The sequence below is a fragment of the Crocodylus siamensis genome, chromosome 1, assembly GCF_052110815.1.
Source record: "Crocodylus siamensis isolate JL-2025a chromosome 1, ASM5211081v1, whole genome shotgun sequence".
NCBI lineage: Eukaryota > Metazoa > Chordata > Crocodylia > Crocodylidae > Crocodylus > Crocodylus siamensis.
In genome coordinates, this window is record NC_143395.1 from 74,736,082 (window position 1) to 74,762,367 (window position 26,286).

General features: G+C 42.1%; 1 protein-coding gene across 2 annotated transcripts in view; it reads right to left on the reverse strand.

Moving 5' to 3' along the window:
• EPHA7 (EPH receptor A7) overlaps positions 1 to 26,286 on the reverse strand; it is a 209,752-nt gene that overhangs the window by 18,387 nt on the left and 165,079 nt on the right. Inside the window, exons 7-10 of one of the 2 annotated variants that reach the window (XM_090036938.1) lie at positions 24,638 to 24,806; positions 9,606 to 9,714; positions 8,828 to 8,883; positions 5,189 to 5,302 (exon numbers count right to left, since the gene is read on the reverse strand). In XM_090036938.1, the coding sequence (XP_089893064.1) occupies positions 5,189 to 5,302; positions 8,828 to 8,883; positions 9,606 to 9,714; positions 24,638 to 24,806 (448 nt within the window). Of the gene's footprint in view, positions 1 to 5,188; positions 5,315 to 8,827; positions 8,884 to 9,605; positions 9,715 to 24,637; positions 24,807 to 26,286 lie in introns of both variants that reach the window. The other variant, XM_090036928.1, reaches the window with a different exon arrangement.

Below are 26,286 nucleotides of genomic sequence, written 5' to 3' on the forward strand. Positions count from 1 at the left end.
TACTTTCCTCACACCTGTTTTTTTACATTGCTACTGGGTTATTCTGAGATAATGTCTGAATCAAGCTCTACAAAATTATCTGAAGGGAAAATAGATACGTTCTGGATTATGAAATGGAAAATATGAATTAAATTAATCAAATGCACATGGTGATATTCTTGGGATTCTACAAAAGGCATTTTAGCTTGTTAAATAATCTGATTTGGGAAAGAAGGTAAGAAGAGGTAGCCAAATAACCTGTGAAACCTAAATGACCATAATATAGGAGAGAAGTAAGCAGAGAGCCTAAAACAGGAAAGAAGGCCATAAGAAGAAGGTGTGATGTCATGGCAAAAAGGTGGTAAACCTATGTCACAGTAATATAAATGGGAGACATTACTCAATCCACAAAGGCATTTAGGACACATCTTTATCACAGTCTAGTATGCCCCAGAAATATGCTGCTGAAGCTGATCCAGAGTTATTCCTATGTATGCTGGATACTGAGGGCTCAAGTATGGTAGCAGAGGGATACCATAAAGTGTCTACAATGACATATTTCTAAATTTAAGTGTCTGAGTTAGAAAAGGTAGGTGGGGCATAGTTAGTGGACACATCACTACTGCAGTGTAGATTGTCCATAGGAAACTAAATTAAGAGTATCCCTGGCACTAGTTCTGGCACCAAATACAATATTTAGACAACACTGAGTTCCATCTCACTCCGCTCCTGATTAGGAATGCATGCACTCATGTAAATCCTGATATCACCAGATTGCCCAGAATCCAAGCTCCTACGTAAACCCCAATGAGATTTTCAAACCCAATGCCCCTCCCCTCCTCCCACCATACACATTTTGCTTGTTCTGGATGCTGTTTATAGCAGCACTGAAACAGTGAGTACACATATAGGTTCAGAGTGGTGCAGAGTAGCAGGCCAGGAGATTTTGACCTGGCTGCTCCATAAGCCACTCTCCTCTGGTAGGGGAAGAGAGGAAGAAAGGAGGAGGAAGAGAGCTACTTGCCAATGTCAGAGGTGGGGGCGGGATGAGAGGAAGATAGCTTATGTCCAGTAAACTGAGCCTGATGTGGGTGATGGGGTTGGGAGGGGGAGAGAAAGTAAGCAGTGCCTGCCACAGGGGAGGGGCAAAAAAGAGAGCAGGGAAGGATGTAGAGGGGATCAGCACCATGGTGCAGGGCAAGGGAGGGGGATGCACTGGGTTCAGCTGCTTGCTGATGATCTCCTATGCTGTGGGCTGGATTCAGTCCCTTCAAGGGCTGAATTTAGCCTAAGGACCATAGGTTGAGCAGCAGTGGTTTAGTGGTTACTGAGGTTATGTGAACTTCATTTCACAAGTGGTTTACATCTCACTTGTGAAATGGGAGCCCATTTTCAAATGCTCACTCTGCCTGATTTGGAAGAGCAAGCTGAAATACATTTTCCCACACACCTGGTGAATGTGGTAACTATCAGGCATTAAGTCTCTCTCCTACCTGAAGATTTTATTTTTGTACAAATAAATATTCCATACATCGGGGATGTAAGTCTGACTCCAACTTTGCAAATAATTGGCTTATCCAATAGGGATCTCTATCTTTCTGGCTTTTCTCCTTGATTTCCATATTTTCTTCAATGGAAGGGACTGACCTGTCTTAGGATCACAACTCAAGAGAAGGGTCATATTTGAGATTCTTGAGCAAATGGTGGTGCAGGCTGACAGCCCAGTTGTATGAGCTTAAACACTTCACTGTCCTTTTATCAACTTACTAGCCTAAATCTCTCCATGCATTGCGTAGGGATCCCAGATACCTAACCTGGAGCTTTCATTTCCCCTGGGCAACAGGACACCTTAAAATTAGGATAGCCTCCCTTCTGCAATTCTTAAAATACAGTTCAGTAGTAATTCCAGCCACTAGAGCTGATTGGAGGACAATCCTCTTTCATAGTAACTTTCCAGGTATTGATATTTATTTTCATCCCATATTGAAAACACATCATATCCATGTGCCACATTTTACAGCTTGGCAGAAACCCAGCTTTGCCCTATTGAGAGAAGAGTCTTGTTATCTGTGGCCAAGTCCAGTGAACTGAATATAAGCTTCTCATGTCCCAGGCCACTACCTGAATCATACATCTCTACAATCTTCCTTTCTCTCTCCCAACTAAACAGTACATTTTGCTAAAAGGATCCTCACAGAAGATCCCAAAAGACAAGGCTAGAAATTCATGCAACACTGCATGGCCAAATGCTCATTGGCTCAGCATGAAGTAGGTTAAAACAAAAGATCTATGGCCTGAACAGGGACTCACCATACACACTAACCCCTGTGTTTAACAAGTGACATTCCTGTGCGTAGCAGGATAACAGTGAAATCGTGGCCAAGAAAACCATACCACCCTCCTGAAAATTTAGTGCATGCAGATTTGCACCCCACTGGTCTGAGGTAGGCACAATGCTGCTCAAGAATCAATGCGCTGTCATAGCTTGGAATAGTCAAACGATGCTTTTGTGACTGTTGCTAGCAAATATTCCATACTTTTCTTTAATGTATGCTGTATGGTAGCCTCCGTCTATGAATCACCTTTTTTCAGTCCTGCTATTTCAACACCACCCACTGATTAGAATCACAGCTAAACCCAGCACAAATGATTCTGGTACCATATTAGAATTTGCCTCTAATTTACATTCACTCCTGATGCAGAGAAGTCTGCTTTTGCCTATGTCTGTGTAAACCCCAAGTAAGTCCACTAAAGCCAATAGACTTATTCTAGATTTACACTGATGTAACAGAGAAAAGAACTGGAATCTGCATTATGAATTATATTATTTTTAAGGGTATTCTTTTTTTTCTAATTTTTTGCTCAAAGTGAGTGTATTAAAAACATTCTAGAAGAGCCACATAAACACTTAGGTCCTGAATTGATGATGTGGCAGTTTCTTATTCCAAACCAACAAATGTCTAATTGAATGTTTTTAAAGTACTAATAGAGCAGGGATGGAGGGCCACTTCAAATGTTTTGGTGAGCTATTGAGGTATTTTGGGAGTGGACGAAGGGGCAACTGATTCTATCTGGCCATAGGCCCATCTACCCCAGACCTACTACCAGGGCCTGGGGCAGAGCCGTGATCCACTCCCCACATGTCCCTGCAACAGGCACCAGTTCTGCAGACAGAGACATGTGGGGATCAGATTGTGACTCTGCCCCAGACCTTGGCTCCATGCTGTCATCGCCTTGCGATCCTGGCCCTGGCCCTGGCTGTGCATCTCACTTCTGGATACTGCTCCCTGCCCACCTGCAGCTCCATCCCATGTGCTCAGCTGAGTGCCCCTGCTCACAGGGGTCCCAGGCTGGTCTCCATGGAGGCCCTGCCTGCCCATCCACTTCTTCCAGCGCCCCTGGCAGTAGATACAAAGCCGACTGACACTGGCAGTTGGTTAGAGCAAGCTGCTATGTCAGGGGCTGCCAGGTAGTTGAGTCCAGCTGCTGTGCTGTCCCTGGCCTGCCGCATACTCAGGGGCAGCAGCACCAGCCACACATGCCACAGCCTGGGCTGTCACCTGCACTTGGATTAGGCAGGGCTGAGGGACCCGCTGTGGGCCAGATAGAATCCCTTGGCAGGCCAAATCTGGCCTGTGGGCCATAGTTTGCCCACCCCTGCAACAAAGGATGCGATCCTTGTAGCATAAAAATAATGCTACGTTGAAAACAAACACACTGCTGTTACTAGTACTGCAATAAGTGCTGATTATTAAAAACTAGATTCCTATGGCCTTGCCCATTTTGAGTAATAACTACCGAATTCCTGGCAGAAGTGGGTGCACTGTGGCTCCTTTAATCTTGCAGGTTCTACTGTGGCCCCTCTCCCCTCCTCCCACTGATTGGTAGAGAGGCCTGCTTGTGGCTCGCTCTTGATCAGCGGGGAGGTAAAAATGTAGTTTTAAATACGGCACCATTTTTGCCTCCCACTATTGATGAGCTGAGGGGCCCTGGACAACCCTGCTGTTTGCTGCTAACTGACGAGGAGGCATAAATGGCGTAATGCTTAAAACCGTGGTTTTAGCTTCCCTGCTGATAAGGAGGGAGTGGTAGGATCCTCCACTAATCAACAGTGGGGGGGGCGGGGGAAGAGGGGCGAGGTGTACATGGGGGAATATGGAAGTTTAAAGGACCTGTCACATACTTTACTTCCGCCATGAATTCGGTAGGTCCCTAGCAATAACTCATTTCTGAAACAGTTCTACTAATATCAGTGGGACTTCTCCTAAAGTAAGATATCATTCAATGCAAGTAAGTATGTAAATAAGGCAATATGAATTTGAGAGCAGATTATTAACAAATCTGAAGCACTGTAAATTTCTTATTGTTTAAAATATAACATTTTTAGAGATTTTATTTTTAAATATAATTGTTGTATATCATTTACAATGTATATTGAACTATGGTAGGGTGATTTTTAAAGATATTATAATATTACTTATAGAACAAGAGGAAAGCAAAAGAATGTTTCCTTTGGAAGTCCAAAGCATTTGATATTTTTTCTTCCCTATGGAAACTTAATCTCACTACATAAAAATGTCACAAGTGCAAACAAATGAAACTGCTTTTATAGAGCACAAACACCATGGCTTAAGTAGATGCACACAGTTCAAGAGGAAGAAAAGCAGTGAAATGCCAGTACAGTTATAATCAGTCACGAGAGGTAAAACAAAGCTTTTTTTGTGATAATAAAATATATAAAAAAAGAAAATACAAGAAACAGCAGTTTTAAAGAAGATCTTGTATAAAACCAAGACCTCATTAGTTGATATGTAAGTTTGCAGGCCTACTATCCTTATTCATATGAGTAAACACAGAGCGGTTAAAAGGACTCCTTATGGGAGACAGGGATCAAGATTTGCATTCATGTCCAACATCTTTACTCTGACAATGAATAATAGGTAGCAAAATCAATGCTTTTCACAAAATGTTGTTTTCAGTTTTTTTTAAGCAGATACAGAATTAGAAGCTCACAAGCTTCAATGGCATGCAAGCTTCTTCATTTTTTATTTAATTTTTTTTTAACAGTGCAGCTTCATTGCTCCTTACCGCTCTGGTAAATGCAAAAAGTTCTATACTAGAGGTATAATTATTTGCCTGTCATTATGATGTATGAGTTTCGATCCTGGCTAAATGGAACAGTTGAATAAGGAAGCCACAGCAGCCTTACCTGCACCAATCACACGCTCAATTTTAATACAAGAGGCATCTAGCTCCTTGGCGAATTGATGGACAGCTCTATTTGGGTCCTCGTAGGTTTCAGGGTCAATGTAGGTTTTGGTGCCTGGAAATTTAACTGTAATGATGTAAGAAAGCATGACTGTGATGAAGCAAAACACTTATTGTGCAGTCAGCCCAGGAATTTCATTATGCAGTGTTCCTTGGAACAGTGAACCTGATTCCACACCACCTGAATCAGAGCAGCTTTAAGAGGCAATCTGAGGCTTAGCCATCATTTGCAAGTTTCCTGACACAGTTGCCTGATCCTATCTCAAACAATGACCAAAATTAGCAATTATATCTCGTTTGTAGTAAAAGATACTAAGTGGAGATCTATGGATGAAAAGCTATCTAAAAAAAAAAAGAAAGAAATGGGTAAAAGAAGCAACATCTTCCTTTGTAAACATTTATGAGAGCTTACCCTCCTCTCCAATCTTGGGGAAGGACTTCTCCCTTACACAGCTGTCTTACTACCTTAAGCGGGCATTGAGAGCTCCCACGTTTCAAACCTTCCCAACCTACTGAATGTAACAGTGATTATAGAATACCATTATAGATAAACTATGAATTATTGAGATACAAGAAATGGATCAAGAACCAATTCAATACATAGATTACTTTAATCTGGTGTTTTAGCACATGGTTACTTTGTAATTTCTTTATTAAAACTGAATTTGTTTTACATCTGGTCACATAACGAAAAGGAACTTGTGTGGCGTGTGTCCTGGTATGTTTCAAACATCATTGAAAAGTCATATAATGGGGAAAAATGAACACATACTAGAGAGACAGAATTTGAAGAATTAACTCAATTACCATAATTACAACAAAAATAATTTAAGATTTTTCTGAGGAATTAATTTTAGCTGCTTTTTAGCAGAAACATTTCAAGTTTCTGAGCTGATAAACAATTATTTTCATTTTTGCCAAACAAGAAGACCATGGAGGGAGAAGAAAGCAACTGGCTAATCTCCTACACTGTGCTTTTAAGCAGGGAAACGGAGAGTAAGCCATCCTCTTGTGTTTGTGATAAGGGACCTAGACTGGAGGTAACCTTGTGAATCTCTAATGGGCCTCTGATAGTTCTTTATTCAAGCTGTCATAAAACATTTTGACAGGTCAAAGCCATCTTGGCATACCAATGTGAAATAGTGCTGGCTTGGATTTGAAGACATTGTTAGAAGAAAATGGTAGGAGGAAACAAAATGTAAATTGGAATTGTATGACTAAACTCCTTCATTGTGTTTATATCTTAAATGCAGCACTTGGGGCCATGGAAAGTTGAGGGGGATTGAAATAAAAGATTGGACATTCTATTAAATTCACTCTCTAAAAGCTAGTTAAATGGTTGCTTTCAAGTTGCTGTGAAAATTCAATCTGGTGTCTTAGCATATTAGAAAATTGCCTTGATGCCAAGGAACAAAAGGACACCAAATTGTAAATAGCTACTGACCATGGCGCTGGTGTTTCATCTCACTCTGGATATGATCATCAAATCAAATTAAATGCAAAACGCTCGATTAACAGGGATTAAAAAAGTATTTTGGTAAAATAGTGATTTATAATACTTCATGCTACAGTGTAAATGAGATATTGTATATTAACTGTCCTGAGTTTCTCTTTATTGGATTTTAGATAACTAGATTTTCAGGAAGGAAGACTGTCTCAGAATGCCTTGATCAGCACCAGTTTCCTTATTATTCCTCTACATTTTCTATGAATCACAGAACTTAAAGATGACTATTCATAACAAAGACTGGTGACTAGAATTTTTTTGCCAGTATATTCCCTCTTCCTTTACAGGCAAATAAAATAAAATGCAATTGATTTTTTTCCTCAGAAATATAAATGATATTTAAAAGGTGAAAACAAAGTGGATGTTTTGGAAAGCATAAAGTCTACTGAAAACGGTAGGAGGCAATTATCAAACATCTGGCTCCCAGTCGCTATATCTGAACAGCAGCAGATTTTTGATGCATTCTTAAAAAGACAAGGCTGAAGAATATGTGACAATTCATACTCATTCCATTAGTATTTAACACCTTTTACGTATAGTATCACAGGTTGTTTGACTGAGACTATAACAATATCACTACTTGGTTAATGCACTGCACAAAAATGAAGTGATTTTAAGTAGCAACTCATCTCAACTCAGGAAGCATGAATGAATCTAGGCTGATCTAATTTTGTCATACCAGAAAGGTCAGATAGAAACCCTAACAACAATTTGACTCACGTTTTTGGAAAGCACTCCTAATTTAAAGAATTCTGTTTTAAGGAGATGCTAGAACATATGTTTTGTGCCTGGTACCCGTCTCATCTGCACACTCCAATTAAAGATTATGCTATGTAGTTTTAATACAAGCAATACAAAATGTTTATTGGATTAAGCCTACAGAAGCAGTGTGTGGAAGAAATAAAGACTAGCTGTAGCACAGTATGAATAAATAGAATTCTACTAATAGGAAAGTTACAAGGACAAAAAGTATGCTGACGTTAACAGAGAACTGCTCTGCATTAAAACTTAAAATCAGTTTTGTCATATTTCAGGATGCTGTATTACATCCTTAAACATATGCTTTTAGCTAGTTTTACTATATTTGTCAAACTTGTCTGTGTTTCTTCTAAGTCTTGGGACAATTTTTGAAAATGAGATGTTTCAAATTTTCATCTAAAACTCTTGTTAACTTTTAAAATAAAAAGTATTAAAACAATCTGAAGACAAGAGGCCAGATTTTATGCTGCCTGTTAGGAATGTAACGGGACTCAGTGGCTTAAATGTGAGGCTATTCTACTTTGCCCGAGTCCCTGAAAAACTGTTCTCATTTTTGCTGTTTTCTTTCATTGAGTTTGAAAAGTGAGATCACAGTGGATGAAAAAATAGATTAATGGATTTAATTAATTATTCACACAGCCCTTGTATGAGCCAAACCAGCACAACTGAATTTGGCGCTAACAATTTTGGGTGCTAATTTGCAACTCAACAATTGAATCTAGAGGCAGAGTAGAATAAGAGAAGATATGCAGAGTAACTAAACAGCAGAGGCTTTCTTTCCCATCACGTATACTATTCTCTCTGAATATTACAGGTTATGGATGTTGAAGATACAGAGTTCACAGTAGCAGAAAACAGTTTTTGAGCAGAACAGCATCACTACTGGGGTGATACAGCAACCCTCAATTTCTTAATCAGAAGTCTGCCTGAGGTAAAGATCAGATAACCAGTTTGCTAAGGACCTATCAATTATAGTATCTCAGGGGGGATCATTAGGATGGTGTGAAACACTTATTCAACAAGCAACCAAAGAAAAAAATGCAGAATGGAAACATCTGTATATTATACAAATATATATAGAATGGTGTGAGCAATGGTGATTTTAATCTGTGTCCTTTTCTGTGTAGGTCATGTATTTTTATGGTTTTTAACTTAACACTGGCTGTTTACATAGGATTTTAGATTTATTATAGTCCTTTCTCTAATGGAATGTTGTTTTAGTACTGTCCATATTCCATTACTGCCAATCCCAATGTCTTATAATTGGGTTAGAAATTCCTGAGGGGGGTTGGGGAAAAAAAGCAAAACACTTACAATGAAAGTAAAGTTCTTCATCCCCTTCTTGATCAGCTTTGCTATAACCACAGTGCCTGAAAAGAAAGAGTCTAGTTTTACTGGAAAATAATGATTTACTTCTGCACATTTAAAATGTTCTACTGGCTTCCATTTTGCAGGCTGGGATTTTCAGTCATTGAGCACCAATGTCCCCCAGGCCCTTTAAAAATCCCAGCTGTAATTCTCATTAAAGCAGTGTTTTAAATAAAACATGAACAGTTCTAATCAAAAGACTTTTGTATCTAATAATTATTGGGAAGAGTCCTAAGGTTTAAGCAACAAAAGTTTAGTCCTCATTAAAAGAACTTTCTGTGATGCTATGAGTAAAACAAACTGCAGATTAACAGGTTTGGAAAAAAGAAGCAGTAGTCTGTTTCTCTTATTATTTTTTAATGATTCTCTCTTAAATTTATTACCACAACTCTTCTTCCCACGTGCAATCTTATTTGAATGGCAGCATATCAAACTTCTCCATGAGTGAGGAATTCAACAGAAAATGGACTTTCAGGGATCTGGTCACAGAATCTTGCAAACAGTTATATTTAGAATACTCACACAGTAAGACAAAAAATGTCTTGAGCTACTTTTAAATGAAAAACAAACGAGATAATTTTTTATCCTTAAATGGAATTCATATCTAAAATGTCATTATCAGATTAAACACAGCGTTTAATTTCCATTTATGGACAATAAGATAAAGACTGATATAATGCTACAACAAGGCTAGAAATGCCTACAACCACACAATGTATAATACCTTCGTCCAATGATAAATCCAAACACCATGAAGACCAGAATGATGGTGCCTGCCACAGCAACCACCGCTATGATAATGACTGGATTCTGTTCACTGGAAACGGCTGTGGCTACAAACAGAGTAGAGACAGAGGTTAATTTTAAAATATACTGTATAAAGGGACAGCAAAGGTTAAATAAACCCTCGTATATCACAGACTGATAGTTTACCTCTTATGTAACTTGAAACTAAGAGTAGACATTAAATGTTATGATAAGATTAGTCTAAAGAAAGGACCTATCGTAAAATTTGCTAGAAATGTTGAGTGAACTAATGAGAATCTATTGGGAACAATATCCTAAAAAGTGAGATGATATTTTAGTTGAAAAGCATACAATAATTATTTTCTTGACCCTAAAGAAATCCGATCTAGCTAACCTAAAAACCCAGTCTACCCATTGTTATGCTTTGTCTTGTTTTTAATTTTATGATAACTGTTGCTATTATTTATTATTTACTGATAGCATCCACAGCATGAGGCACTTTCCAAATACAAAGGAAGATACTGTCTCTTTCAAAATGCTCATCCTTCAATAAACCTGTATATTACTCCTCTTTGTAATCAATTATGCCAATACCATTAACCTATGCAAATATATGTATGCCACATTAATGTATACTGGTCACATCTACATGAGATGCTGACCATGTATTAGCTCATTACTACTGTGCAGTAGCGCCATGTGGCACGAAGTGTGATGCAGTGCTACTGCACAGTAATAATGAGCTACTATACAGTCAGTATCACCAAGAAGCCATTCAGGAATACTATTGTACAGTAATGCTGATTACTGCACGGACATTTAATACTTGTGTATGCAAGTAGTAAATGACTGCACAGTAACAACTGTGAGGTCAGCATCTTGCCACTGAGGTTATAAACACCCTTCTTAAGAAAACTTGATGCTTGTAAAACATGCTGCTTGCTTTCCATACACAAAGGGGGCCACACACTAAATCACAGCAAATTAACAGAGCTCTGATGAAATTTTTGGAGCTACGCTGCTTTGCCAGTGCTGAGAATCTGACCCAACAAGTGTAAAATCCACATCACTCAGTGATGCTGGGGAAAAAAAATATTCTGGAAGTGTGAGTCATCTGGAAGCAGTGAAGTGATAAGAGCAAGAAAGTAAGGTGATGGTTGATTACGTGAATCTGAGATAGCACATTTATATGATTAACCTTTTGTACTGCTAACTTAAGAAAACAGCATATATCAGGAATTCTGCAAATTCCACAAGCCTGTAGCCATAGAAAGAACCTCAGATTTAGGTTCCTATTGCAGAATTCATAGGTTTCCATAGAAACAAACAAACACAGATGTTTTCTTTGCTCTGTTTGACAGCAGGTGAGCCCATCAATGTGATCCCTTTGTCTCTGACAGTGACCAGTACCAGCTGCTTTCCAGGGACTTGCAACAAACTCTTCAGTAGATAGTAACCTGCCTGTTTTGAAACTGTTCTCCTAAGCCTTGAAAGTATGAAGAATGTATAAACATGAGGATTCAAAGCACTTCCAAAATATATAGTTTATAACATATAACCTGTGGAAATTCTCATTATTTATATAAATGTCTTCTCTTTAATCCTTAGCATACAGAAATGAATGTTTGCTTTGAGAAACTATTGTCACTGTGGTTTTCATTATAGAATTTATATAACAGGAACGCCCATTGGAGCCATGTACCCTGGATCTTTATATATTTTCATGCAAAGGCATAAATAGCAGAGCAGCTGTGATCCTCCCTCAGCTCCCTTGCCATTCAAAGTCTTAAAGTGAGGAACGAAAGACAGACTGCGGGATTCACATGGAGTGCAACATTTATAAGAAAAATGGTTTATTTAAGTTGGGGAACCATTGTTTTTTGTTTTAAGGAGATGTGTATGGATCCCTCTCTGACTAGCAAATAATATCATCCATGGATGATGGGAACAGGAATTCTCATTTTCATCAGCTGAAAAGATATTGGAACACTACTCTCCCAACCTTGGCATCTGATCTAGCAGCTAAAATCAGTGCATAATGCTTGCAGATTGGTGCATGTGAATGTGCTGCTCTGCATAGCAACCTTTCAGATTTCAGATATTGACATGGTTCAAAAGTAGGCAAAGACATTGCATGGTTTCTGGTACATGGAAAGTGAGGATTATTGGATAACTGGTAACAGAGATAAGATATATTGCCTTATCTATTTTTGTAAGCTTGGGAATTAAATAGCTAAGTCCATGGAGTGCTTTGCTGTAGTCACAAACAGATGTGAGGACAGTCTTTCTATGCTGCTCAACCAGTCTTCATCTACCAGTTATATCAGTCATTTGCAGTGAGTAGATGACTTATCTTGCAACACCAGGTCTGGGCAGTCTGATTGGAGGTTGCACTGGCAAATCAAAATTGTGTTGGCTACTAGGACCTACAAGAATGAGAACTGCCTGATCTCACCAGCTAATCCTAAAGGCAATCACTCTCAGGTTTAGCAAAACTGATGGAAAGGGGTGAAGGATTTCTTCAGTGACCACATGTTCTTGGTGGCACACTGAGTGCTTCATAAGTCTATCATATGATTATTGTCTCTTGGCAGATGCAAAGCAAATAGGGTTATATTTAGTAGGGGTGCATGAAAGAAGCCGTATTCGATTCAGATTCAGCCCAAATTGGGGACACTGGTTCGATTTCTTGATTCGGATCACTGTCCCAATTTGATTTGGCCAAATCTGAATATGAGGATTTCATGCTGATTTGGAGAATCAGCAATCCAGCCATAGACACAGCTTTAAATGTTTTTTCTACATACCTCGAGGTAGTAGATGTGGCTCGTGAATGCTGCGATGGTGGGGCAGATAGAGTGTCCCACAGGAGTGCAGGGGTGCCTCCCGCATGCTTGGTGGCGAACCTGGACGTGGATTGGAAGTGCTTCTGGTCCACTTCCGGGTCTGCTGCTGAGTGCCTTGGGGACCCCTCCACGCTCCTCTGGGATGCTCCATTCACCCCGCCATCTCAGCATTCATGAGCCGTGCCTGGTACCTTGAGGTATGTAGAAAAAACATTTAAAGCTGTGTCTATGTCAAAATCATCAAATCTTTCCTAATCTCTCTGAATCGATTTAGAGGGTTCTGATTCGATTCGGAGAGATTAAGGGATCTCCTGATTTGATTTGGATTCAGAGATTTGGCCACCGAATCAGCACAAATCTCCATTGAATCAAATCAGCAACTGAAGTTTTGCACAGCCCTAATATTTAGCCCACGATAGGATTTCCATAGGTTCCATGAACAACAATTCTGTACAGAATTCAGATTCTGTTCAACAATCTATAGAAGCATGACCCCCCTTCCAGTCTTGATTTATGTATCTAAATTACCAAGTGTCATAGTAAAACATACAGGCCAATCTGATAGCTCTTAGGTATATGACATGTATATGAAGTTCCACATTTTCTGGGGCCAATGGTCTTTATACCATTAAATGGTCCCTGGCCCATTCCTAATGTGTTTATAGCTAACAATGGCAACAAGGTCATGAATGTTATCATTTTGGGACACTGCAGCCACCAAATTACTGATAAGAAGATGGGAATGAAGTAGGATTAGAACTTTCTTTGCAAACAGTATCACCTATAGTTGCACAATATTGTGAATAAGCAATATTGTAATGTAAAATAAACTATAATGTCACAGTCCAATGTGACATTACCATGTTGACTAAAGACTGAACACAAACGAATCTGTCCTCTACTTTGTAAGTCATTTCTTACACCTGTTCTGGCCCTGTTGACCTTGATAACATAATATATCACAGTGCATCAGGAGGCCCGACCAAATGAACAAAGAACCAAAGCACAGTTTAGGCTTATTAGCTTCCTGATGTAATCTCTATCTGACAAGCCAGTCATCTAACTATGGATTAACATGGACATCCTTTTTCCTCTGCGTTTCCTACTGCCATAGTGAGGCATGTCATAAAAACTCTCAGTGATGTGAGAATCCAGAAGGGTGTGCCTTATACTGGTAATGATTCTGCCTCATGGTTAATCTCAGATACTTCCTGAGGACTCATGATTGCAATATGGAAGTACATGCCTTGTAAATAGGAAGTCATGAACCGATCCTGACTTTTATAGTAATGGAATGACTGAGATGAGTATTACCATCCTCAATCTGAGGCAGCAATTTGTTCAGTCTCCTCAGATCTAGGAGATCCCTTTTCTTCTTCAGACTAAGGAAATATTGGTAATATAGATATTCCGTCAGGATCTCTTCCATAGCTCCTACAAAAAGCAACAAGGTCACTTTTTTGTAAAGGGGTTTCCTGAGGAGGGTCCCTGAAAAAAAATATGGAAGTGAGGTAGGGAAGGGGGCAAGGGAAGTAATGGAATGAGATAGTCATGGAAGATGATCTCCCACACCCATTTCTTGGTTCTAATATCTGAACATGTTCAGCAGGAGACTGGCTCTGGAGTAGTAATGATGTTGCTCTCCATACCTCAGTCAAACCCATAGACTTAGCCAAATGTTTAGTTGAGGAGGAAAATCAAACATACCCTTTTATATAAGAGGGTCACTTTCAGAACAGATATTGCATTTGATTACAGAGGGAATAGGGTGTTTTTTGCATGACCCTGTACTGCAAAAACTCAGGTACAGCACTGGAGTATAGATCCCTACAGATCTCAGCACTGCATTTGAAACTTTGAGGGAATGGACTGCTTTGTTTATTCAGTTTATGAAGAGCCCTAGTCCTCAAAAAGAAGTTCTTCTATTATCGCACAGACTTCTTTCAGAATCCCTGATCTCTATCAGCTGGAGTTTTGGCGCATTGTAATGTTAGTAGTCATGGATAAAATGGTCATATCATATTGTTGCTCATAGAACCGTTTTTTATTATTTGCCCTTCCTTGAGTGCACTTTACAGATTTCCTTATAGTCCTGAAATAACTTAGATATCAAGGGAAAACTTTCTCTCACATCTCATAGTTTCATAGTCGGTAGGGTCAGAAGAGACCTGAGCAGATCATCAAGTCTGACCCCCTGCCATGGTAGGAAAAAGTATTGGGGTCAAATGACCCCAGCAAGGTGTTCATCCAGCCTCCTGTTAAAGACCCCCAGGATAGGAGCCATCACCACTTCCCTTGGAAGTTGGTTCCAGATCCCAGCTGCCCTGACAGTGAAGTAGCGCCTCCTGATGTCTAGTCTGAATCTACCCTCTGCCAGCTTGTGACTGTTATTCCTAGTCACTCTTGGTAGTGCTTGGGGGAACAGCAACTCCCCCAATGCCTGTTGGTCCCCTCTGACTAGTTTGTAACAAGCCACTAGATCCCCTCTCAGCCTTCTCTTGTGGAGGCTGAACAGGTTCAGGTCCCGTAGCCTCTCGTCGTAGAGCCTGCCCTGCTGCCCCCTGATCATGCGAGTGGCCCTCCTCTGGACCCTCTCCATGTTGTCCACATCTCTCTTGAAGTGCAGCACCCAGAACTGGATGCAGTACTCCAGCTGTGGCCTAACCAGTGTCACAGAGATGGGGAGGATCACCTCCTTGGACTTGCTCAAGATGCATCTGTGGGTGCACGACAAGGTGCCTTCCTGACTGCATCCCCACACTGCCGGCCCATGTTCATCTTGGCATCAATGATGACTCCAAGATCCTTTTCTGCCTCTGCACTGATGAGAGGGAGTTCCCCAGCCTGTAGGTATGCTGCTGTTTCTTCCTCCCCAGGTGCATCACCTCGCACTTGTCAGTGTTGAAACCCATCCTGTTCTCATCCACCCACCCCTGTAATTTGTTTAGGTCTGAAAGCAGCCTATTCCTCCCATCTAGCATGCCCACATCCCCCCCACATCTTAGTGTCGTCAGCAAATTTGAACAGGGTGCTTTTTACCCCCTCGTCCAAGTCACTGATGAAGATGTTGAACAGTGCGGACCCAAGGACTGAGCCCTGCTGAACCCCACTGCCTACATCCCTCCAGGTCAAAAATGACCCATCCACCACCACTTTCTGGGTGCGACCCTCCAGCCATTTAGCACCACAAGAGCTTGTAAAGCCATGCCAGGGGTCCCGCAATGACCTCAGCTAATTCCCTCAGCACTCTGGGGTGGAAATCGTCAGGAACAGCTGATTTAAATATGTCCAGTCCCTCCAGAAGTTCCCTGACTGGATCGTCACTGATCCTTGGCCTGGGTGTGCCTCCCCTGGGGCTGAGGGGGTCCCGGTGTGGGTGCTGATCCGGTCCCTGCTCAGGAAGATGGAGATAAAGAAGTTGTTAAATAGGTTGCTTTGTTGTCTGGTGTGATGACCAGATTCCCTAGAGTGTCTTGCAGGGGTGCCATGTTACCAGATACCTTATTTTTGCCCCCTATGTATTTAAAAAAGAACTTTTTGTTGTCCTTGATCTGGGTAGCTAGTCCCAGTTCCATCTCCGCCTTGGCCTTCCTGACCGCTCTCCTGCACCCCTGAGCAACCGCAGTATAGTCCTCCCTGGTGATGGCCCCTAGCTTCCATTGGGTGTGCGGCTCCCTTTTAGCTAGATGTTCCCAGATGCTTTTGGTGAGCCATGGGGGCTTTTGCACCCTCCTGCCCCCTTTGGTCCGTGTTGGGATTACCTCCCTTTGGGTTTGAAGGATCGTCTCCTTAAGGAGCAACCACTCTTCTTGGACACCCAAGTCCCCTCCCCTCTGGGACCTCAGTGCTTCCCTGACTATTCTCCTTAGCTCATTGAAGTCCATGCTCCTGAAGTCTAGGGCTGCTGCCTTGCTGTAGGCCTTTGCCACCTTGCGCTGGATGGTGAATTCCAGCAGGTGATGATCATTGTCCCCAAGGTGGTCGAGCACCTGCAGCCCCCTCACCAGGTCGTTGCCCGTGGCCAGCACCAGGTCCAACAAGGTGTCTCCCCTGGTGGGGCTGTGCACCTCCTGGGGTTAAATGGAGGTCCTGCATTCTGGCTAGGAACCTTCGTGAGTGGTCAGACCTGGCTGACTGCTCTTCCCAGCAGATGTCTGGAAAGTTCATCCATGATGTCCATGTCTTTTGACCCAACTACCTCCGTGAGCTGATCTAATTGCCAGTCTAGCTCTTCCCCTTGGTTGGGTGGTCTGTAGTAGACGCCCACCGTTAAGTCCCTTTCCTCTTGACTGCCTTGTATTCTAACCCAGAACACTTCAGTGTGCCCCTCCTCTGACCCTGTGCTACTTGATGAGGATGTGTATTCCTCCTTGATGTAGGGTGCCACACCCCCACTTTTCCTCCCTGTCCTGTCCCTCCTGTACAGCCTATAGCCCTTGATATTTACCACCTATTCATGCGTTGGGTCCCACCATGTTTCTGTGAGCCCCACTATGTCTGAGTTGGTGACACTAGCAGGAGGGTAAGTTTCTCCTGAATGTTTCCAATACTATGAGTGTTTGTGTAAAGGCATTTGAGGCCCCCTAATCTCAGCATTGCCTTGGCCCCTGTTGCTTACCTGGGTAATCATTTGATGACTAAGTTATTTGGCTCAAGAAATTCAGTTTTATCAATGGACTTGATACCTATCCTGGGCTACAGATACCACAAAGACAAGTACAGGGGTACCATTGTCCCTTTTTTGTTTATTTGTTCTTGTATGAAGGAAAATACTGAAGAGAATGAAAAGAAATGTCTTCACAAAAGGTCACTTTGAAGCTCAAGAAACAGTAGCAGGTTGTACACTGTCCAGGTTCTTCCATATTGCTCTCTCACAGGCAATTAGAAGGAACTGCAGGAGGGTCATAGTTACTGTGTTCTTTATCATTTGGAACAGGACCATGAGATACTGCTTTTCATATTTAAAACACCCAAGCTTCTGCACTTGAAATGTATGTACTTCCCTATAGACAGACAGCTACAGTGACACATTCTCAAGGCATAACTTATATTTTACAGCTTACAACTTTTGAAAGTGATCATTGGTAACTATAGTTTGGTTATGCTTTAACAGATAAAAGAGCTTTACAATTGTGGCTATTGATGGACTACCTCTGTAGTGGAAAATAGAACTGTAAGCATACGGATTCAAAGTTCTAAGAGGAAATAATGGAGTAGGTTATTTTATTGATTAGATAGAGTTTTCATCATAACCCATCATTTTGAATATTAATTTTAGAGCAAAGAGACTCCATTGTATGTGTTGATATAGTCAGGAATTCTTATACCAAGAATTAGGCTACATTTAGATATTCAGTAATTGATTCTGATCTCAGATGCCTACCAAAAATGTGGAATCATTGGGCTGAATCCTTTTTAAGTGCCCAAATGGCAGTTTTCTATCTGCAAAAATGATATTATTGTCACTTATGTATACTTTGCAATCCTACTCCACATGCAGTGAAAACACATACACATCCTTGTGGCCACAAAGCTTGCATGGTAGGCTGCACATTGGTCAGCAAGGCACAAAGCTCTGTATACATGTACCAGATCATAAGTCCTGAAAAAATGAGGAGGAAGAAGCAGTTCTCCATGTTTTAGCTCCAAGAGCTGCGTGGGTAAGGCACTACCTGGGAAGCAGAAGACCCAGGTTCTAGGCCCCTGTTACCACATGAAGGTCTGAAACATCATCACTCTGACTTCCCAGCATGGCACTCGTACCACCAGGGAATAATACATACATTGTCCAAAGCCCTTTGTGGCCTTTCTCTTGCAGCTGAGCCGCTGCATCTTGCATTTCAGACTTTGGGAAAAAAAAGGATGGAGAGCCATAGGGAAATCCTGCCTACATTCAAAGCAAGATGCTGGCTAGGTTACAATTCAGAGTGCCACCCCACCCGCATTTCCAGAGCAGTATTCATCTCACTAAGCTGCAAATCATCTAGCTCAGTGGTCACCAACTGGTTGTTCTGGAACCCTCTTAGAGTCAATCTGAGGCTGGGGCGCTGAGTGTGCATATACATGCATGTGCCCCACCCCCAGCCCAGCAAGGCAGTCCTTGGGGGAAGGAAGGAAGGAATGGGGCTCAGATTGAAGCCCCCATGGTGAGGGACAGAATGCCACAGAGACAGGAGCAGAGCTAAGGTGAGTGGAGCCCCAGCAAGGTTCCCTTTAAGGTCTGTGCATGTACGGCCACACACACAAAAAAACTCTTGCCACATATTAGCTTTGTAATGCTGCGCACCCACCCAGAGAGAAGTTGGGCTGTGGCTTTCTAGAAACCCAGAGCATGGAGGAGGTACTGGGAGTAAGTAAGTTACTGCTTGGCTGCATTCCACTTCTCACCACGTCAGCATCCCAGCGGGTAGAGAGAGCAGTGCGGGGCAGGCAGTGGCTCCTCCCCGAGGCAAGGCAGGGGTGGGGACAGGGCCTGGGGCTGATCCAGTCACTGTGCAGGCTCTGCTGGCTCCGGGGAACTGCTCTGCTCCCCAGGCCCTTCAGGCAAGCTTCTCCCAGAGCCTCGATGCCATGTGCCTCCTCGCTGCCTGGTCTGCCCAGTAGCAGGCGCACAAGGCTGCACACTGCTTTCAAAGGCTGCTAAGGCATGGAGGCAATGTGGATCATTTTTGAAAGCGTGATAAAATCTGCCAGATAGGGCAGACCAGGCATACCTTCAGTGTTTCACAGTACCTGAGAGTAAATAAAAAAATCTTACTTTGACAATGACAATCTCAAGTATATTCAAACATATATTCTAATCTAGTGCCCCATGTGCTGAAAGATCTCAAGCAATGTGTCGTTTACAGAAAAAGAAGAAGGCTTTAAACATATCAGAGATATTTGTGTATTTCTTGTGTTGGTTACAAAACAAAGTTTTAATGAACATTTGCCCAAATATTTTGGCTTTTCTTTCCTATTGAAATCCTGGATAGAAAGTACCATCAATATTTCAAAACCAGGAATTCCTGAATTTAGGATTACAATATAGTCTAATTTATTTCCTATTCATACTTTTTGATTAAAAAAAATGCCTATGAATTTATGACCTTCAGATCCACTGGCTACATGTGATTTAACCGGTCTGTTATAAGCAAATAAACCAAATGCAAAGAGTGATTCAAAAGATAAAGTTATCACTTGAGGGACATCTTGTGGATTTATAATACTCCCAGGAAGACTTTGGTCTTTATTAATCAATGAATAAATTACAATGGCTCATGCATTTTGATGTCTTACATACACCATACAACATATAAAATTTCTTGTATTTATTAATCATTGTTCACTGCAAATAAACTTAAGATTGTCATCAAAATATATGTACTGTATACTTTGCCCAATACTAAAGAACAGCAGCCATCCAGAATGAACCACAAAATCTATTTAACGGTATAAAACTACTAATGAATCTAAAACATGGATTGGCAAAAAGGTAGATCTGGCCAGATTCCATTTCTCAGTAGCCCCTGCCTCTGTTGCTGCAGGCAGTTTCCATGGACACTCCAGGAGCACAGGGCCAGGGTTTCCATGGAGGCTAGCCCCAGCAGTGCTGGCAGGGCGTGCGGCAGGACGGGAAGCTGCTTCAGGGCTGAGGCCCAGATCTCACAGCAGTGACTCTGGTCTGGAGCTGGGACAGAGCTGTGATCTGCTGCCCACATGCCCCTGCCTGAAGTTGGGCTCTGCCCTGGCTCCAGACCACGCTGTCACTGACCCCAGATCCCAGACCCAGAGCAGCTTCCCACCCACGAGCATAGCCTGCCCAGGCTGCTGGGATTGGTCTCCATGGAAACCCTGGCCCTGCACTGTCTTGGCCCCACGCTCTTGGGGTCTCCATGGAAACTGGCTGCAGCAACATGAGAAGGCACTGTTGGGAAATGGAATTCACCACAGGGCTGATCTGACCCGCAGGCTGGACTTTGCCTGTCCCTGACCTAAAAGTTTAATATAATAAACTAATAAGGCATTTAAATTCTCTAGGGAGAATTTAGGATGGCAAAATGTATTTATTTTTGACTAATGAATCCTAAGGATCTTAACACCACTATTTAAAAAAAATACTGTGAGAGTTTAGAAACCAAAAATGGTCAGAAATTGTGGACAAAACCCTAATCTGCTGTATAGTACCTCATCATATTGGTATACTCACTTGGAAAAAAGAATATTACCTATGAAATGATTTATTTATCTCCAAGAAATATTTTGAATTCTCTCTGGAGGCCCCTCTTTTATATGCTGGCAAATCCCTAGTTTGATTAGATTGTATTATCTGGTAAGATCACAAATCAAAGTAATATAATTTCACATACCAAGTAATTCAATTTAACCCAAATTAATTCTTCTCTTTGTTTTAATTAAAAGTTTCTGAAAACCATATATGAAAGGAGAATAGAAATTGTTTATAATTTATAAGAATTAGTCACGTAGCATTCTTTTCAATACAGTGAAAAAAATGACACCATATTATCATGACTATGTAAGATGACCAATATGGCATGTCAGAACAGAAATCTAGCTTATGATGTGCTTTGCATGCTCTAATTCCAAAGTTTTACAGTATATATTGGCCAAATGCACAGTATTGTTTGTCTAAATACAATTTATTATTAAAAGAGCCACAGATGAGGTACAAAAGGAGGACACTTTTATTTATATTTGCATTTCATGGTCTTTCTTATGTTGACAAGGCTGTTGATACTTGCAGTTCCAGTTAAAACCTGATTACTCTTAAAACTATATCTACATATTTCACTAACTATTCTGGGCTAGGAAACCTCCTCTTTGACTGGTCAGCCAAAATGAAATCCATTGTAGGCAGTAAATTAGAGATATGTTAGTAATTAACACTTTTATGTGCTATCAAGGTGGTAGGTACCTCAATGACAAAGGACTGTACATTTAATTTATGAGTAGAAATCTATCCAAAGCAAAATATCATATTACCACTCTCAGCCTCAGCTTCCCTACCTGTAAAACAGGAATAATTACACTGACCTTCTTGTTAATCACTCTGAGATTTCTGGATGACAATATTATATAAAAGTTTATTATTTTTCTTGTAGTAGCAAGGCATTTTTTTCCTCCCAAACAATGCCTAACTTCCTCCTAAATAAGACCTAAACATTAAATTCCTGTGTCTCAAGAATGGCTGTAAATTATTTGGGTAATACGTGAATACAGTTGAAGTCAGGCACAGTCTGTGTCTGCAGAATTCCTCTCAAAACACAAAATACAGAAAGTCCAAATTGATCTTACTAAAGTCACAACTGTTGAACCTGCAAATTACTTGTCTGACTCCACATTCAGCTGATCTGTTCACTAGAGATGTCACCTGATGACCAGGTGACAAGCAGATGACCAGAAACAAAGAAGCTTTGGATTGGCAACTAAGTCACAGAGCTGTCAGGAGCTAGGTAGTTTAGCTAACTGCGTCTAAAGCTCAGTGAGTGCAGGGCTCTCAGGCACTTTGCTTCCTTTCCCATCTGGGTCCACAAAACATGCAAGAATAATTATGCCCTGTAAGCATATTGGGTGAATGGAGGAAAAATAATTATGGCCTCTAACAGACATTGAAGTAAAAGCACAACAGGATTTGATGAAGAATACCTATAATAGGGCATAACACATGTGCATGGCAGGAGGGGCAACTGTGGAATCCTGGGCTCCCCCTGCAAGGGCAAGTAGCAAACTTGGCTCTAAGCCACAGGAGCACATGATGTACTCCCCAGCTGGGAGCCCCAAGCCATTGAGGAGCTTTCCAGCCTCAAGAGCATATGTGAGTCTTGAAAGGCTCCCATGTGCTCCAGTGGCTGGTCACTAGCTATACATTCAATTAAAGGCACGGTAGCAACAAACCACAAAGCTATTACACATATTATGTGTAATAACTTTGTGGCTTATTCCTCATTTTATCGTACCTTTAACTGATTGAATGCGTGTCCTGGTCACTACTTAACGTGGGGTGGGCAATTATTGTGGCCTGCGGGCCACAGAGGCAGTTTTGGGGAGCCGCCACGGGCCAGTCAGCACCCTCCCATCCCCTGTAACAGCTTGGAGCCTGTGTGCCCTGCAGCTCCTTCGCAACACCACCAACGGTGCATAGCCCCAGCCCCGACCCCGGCCTGCCCTGCACCTGCTCTGGACTTACCCAGGCCACAGACCAGCTGGAACCCATGTGCACAGCCCTGACCCCAGCCTGCCCCACACCTGCTTTGGACTGCCTGCCCACACTGAGCAGCAGCAGTGGCTGGAGGAGCTGCAGAGCAGCCCCAGCACAGGCTCTGGATGGCTGCAGTAAGAAGGGCTCAGCAGTGGCGAAAGGGAGGGGCTGCTATTCCCATGCACTGAGCAGCAGCTAGTGCCCAGCCACTGCCACTGCTCATTGTGGATGGACGAGTCCTAAGCATCTCCAGGGTGGACCGGGGTCGAGGCTGTGTCTGGTCTGGAGCTGATCCTCTCCGCTACGCTGAGTCTGGAGCAGGCACGAGGCAGGCTTGGGTCAGGGCTGTGCACATGGGTCCCCACCATTACCAGGAGGCTGGGGCCAGTGGTGGCAGCAGCCGAAAGGAGCCACCGCCACCTGGGTTACCTAGAAAGGCAGTCCAGCTGTTGAGTCATCCCAGCCCTGCTGCATGCCCAGGGGGCAGTGGGCCTCACAGCACCTGAATCAGGTGGGACCGAGGAAAACACCATGAGCCAAAGTCTGTCTGTGTGCCATATTCGGCCCATGGACCATATTTTGTCCATTCCTGACTTAAGACATAATTAATCATTTAATCACATCTTAAGTCTTAAGTGTATCTGTCAGGGTCCTGATTTTTTTTTTTTTCCGGGGGGGCAGAGTGTGAAAGTTCTTTCTTACTCCCTCCCTGTCTTATGGAGTCTTTCATCCTCTCACCCTTTCCTTTCATGTGAGGAAGATGAAGGATAGTTTTTGGCTCTTTAACGAGTGAGGACATCAAGGAAGAGGAGCCAAGAAACTTCTCTAACCATGGGAGGGCAGGGTGGCACCTTCTAGAAGGGAGGGCAGGGTGGCACCTTATTCAGAGACACGTGAGTTTTCGTAAGCTACGGCCTACTTCCTCAGATGCTGTGAATTCATGAATCTAACAAAGTAGGCCACCCTAATGGGCAGATTCAGCATTTTCAAAAGTGGGGTGTGTGAGTTGTGACCTCACAGACCTTCACTTCAAGGATAACTGTACCTCAACTCCCAGCCTCCCCTGCCACACCACCAGGGCAAGCAGACCACACCGGAAGACTAGCAACAGAGACTTTTTTTTAAGTTCCTCAAGCAAATAAAAGACTGCCCTCCCCTCTTTCCTTTCCCTCCATGCTGAGTGGCACATTTGCTCTCCTGCTCTCCCATTTCCTCCCTTCTATGGCTACCAGTACCCCAAGATGAGCTGGGGGCAGGGGAGGGCTTCAGTGCTGCTGTATCTGGACTTCGCATAGAGCCAGACTTGATTAGAGACAGGGGTGACAGTGGATGGGCTGACAAGGAACACTGCAGGTGGAGAGGGAAAATAGGGACCCACCCACTGCTGATGCTGATCCTGACTCCACCCAGATCTGCACAAAAGCTGACTGGAGGAGGGAAGAGCAGCTCTGGAGCTTCCCCTTGCCCTCATCCCCAGGGCAGGCAGAGACAGCAGGAGCCGTGCATAGGAAAGCAGGCAGGGAAGGGAAGGGAAGATGTCACTGAGCATGGAGAGGACGGAATTTTTATCTGCTTCAGGAACTTTAAAAAAAGCCTTTGCCTTTTTCTCATGCCATGTGGTCAATTGAAATAGGGCATGAATGTGGGCCATGCCCTCCCCAACACCCCAATCAGCTTTTGGCCACCCTGCTCTACCACCTACCTACCTTCACACTAGCTGGGCTAACTACTTCTTGCTATAGGATTCTAATTTCTAGTGCCATTATAAAACACAGCACTCAGTTCATTACCCATACCAAAGTATGATCATGGCAGTTGACATGTGTCCAGAATAATTGATTTCATCCATAGAAAAAAAAATCATATGTATACATTTTCCATTCTCTCTTTCAGGTAATATCATGCTGTATCCACTTTTTTTTTTACTGAATATGTTAATTGTATTTAAATGTGAATGGCACTTACCTGTGGCTTCTTCTAGTGTGGCAACATCAAGCCTGGGACTGTAAATTCCATAACCAGCAGCAGTAAAAGCACGAATCTGGAAAACATATACTGTTCCTGGTTTCAAATTATTAATGGAAGCTGAAGTGGACTTGGTTTTTACTGTGGAATAGGTCCTCTCCCTTTGATCCTAGAAACAATAATACAAAAAAATAAATAAATGACATTACAGATATGATTTCATTATTGTTGCACATAAGCTACTGACAGATATTCCTGCCCATTTATTTCAATTTTCCATGCTCTTTTTACATAAAAATGTAATGCACACCATGGCATTATACCACACTGTCAGTTCATTGAGGAGTGCTTAAAATGATATAACATTTATATATAAAGCACATGTCAGTAATATAAATCCAGCAATAAAATGATTGGTTTTGTGTCTCTTATTAAGCTTTCCTTATATTCCAGTATAAGAATATTCCAAGGAAGGAGGGTAGTAAAGCACTGGAACAGGCTATTCAGAGAAGTGGTAGAATCTCTCTCCTTGGAGGTTTTTAAACCATAACTAGACAAAACCTTGGGTGGGATGATACAGTTGCAAGTAGTCCTCATTTGAACAGAGGGTTGGCCTAGATCAGTGATTCCCAACTTTTTTATACTGTGGACTGGCATGGGAGTGGGATGGTGTGCATGGAGTTAGCTACCTCCCTCCCAGAGCTGTTCCACCACAAAGCTTTAACCCTGAATGTGACTGCTGGTGGGAGAAGCCACTCGTCCGGGCAGACAGATGGGAGTCCAAGTGGGAGCCTCATGCCATGACCCGGCAGCCAACCCTTCGTGGCTTGGTGGTTGGGAACCTCTGGACTTCCTGAGGTCCCAACCCTAATTTTCTATGATTCTACAATTCTATGAAAAGTTTGCTCATTGATGAATTCCAAACCTGCTTTCTATTGAAGAATCAGAAATGTAAATGGTGCTTGAATAATGTAGCTCTTGGGTTTGAAATGTCTTCCCATATCATTGCATGGCAAATTATCCTTATAGCAAATTCCTTAGTCTGACTAACTTCCCACAATCCTAAATAGCTCCCTCCACCTTCTTTATCAGAGAAGTTCTATGTGATTCCTTTCAACAGCAACAGCACCAATAGCAATAAACTGGATATTGGTTAAATTCTGAAGTTATTGCTTAGTTTTTACTCCATTTTTACGGAGGCAAAATCTACAGCGTGAGGCAAAACAAGCAGAAAGTGAACTGCTCACTATATCATCCACAAAAATTAAAAGTAACACAATTACAAAATCCATATGTATCAACTCTTTTTTAAAACCTGCTACACAGGTTCTGATGGACTGCAGCTGGCTATACTTACACATTACATTGACTGGCCTAAATTGTCTTGCATTGTAGATGTGTGCAGTTCTGTTGATTTCAATGATCTTTTGTTCACTTAAACCAATGGAGAATTTTGCCCATTGTATTTCAGGGTAACAACAAAGCCCTTGCATTGAAATACAGAAACCCATAATTACATGTAGTGTGTCAGATTTCTTTTACAGGATCTGATGATGCCTGCTCCCATTGCTCATCCATGCTGTCTTTTGACTAAGCACGTCAGTTAATGTGAAATATTTTCATATCTCCACCAAGAAGAAATAAATGGC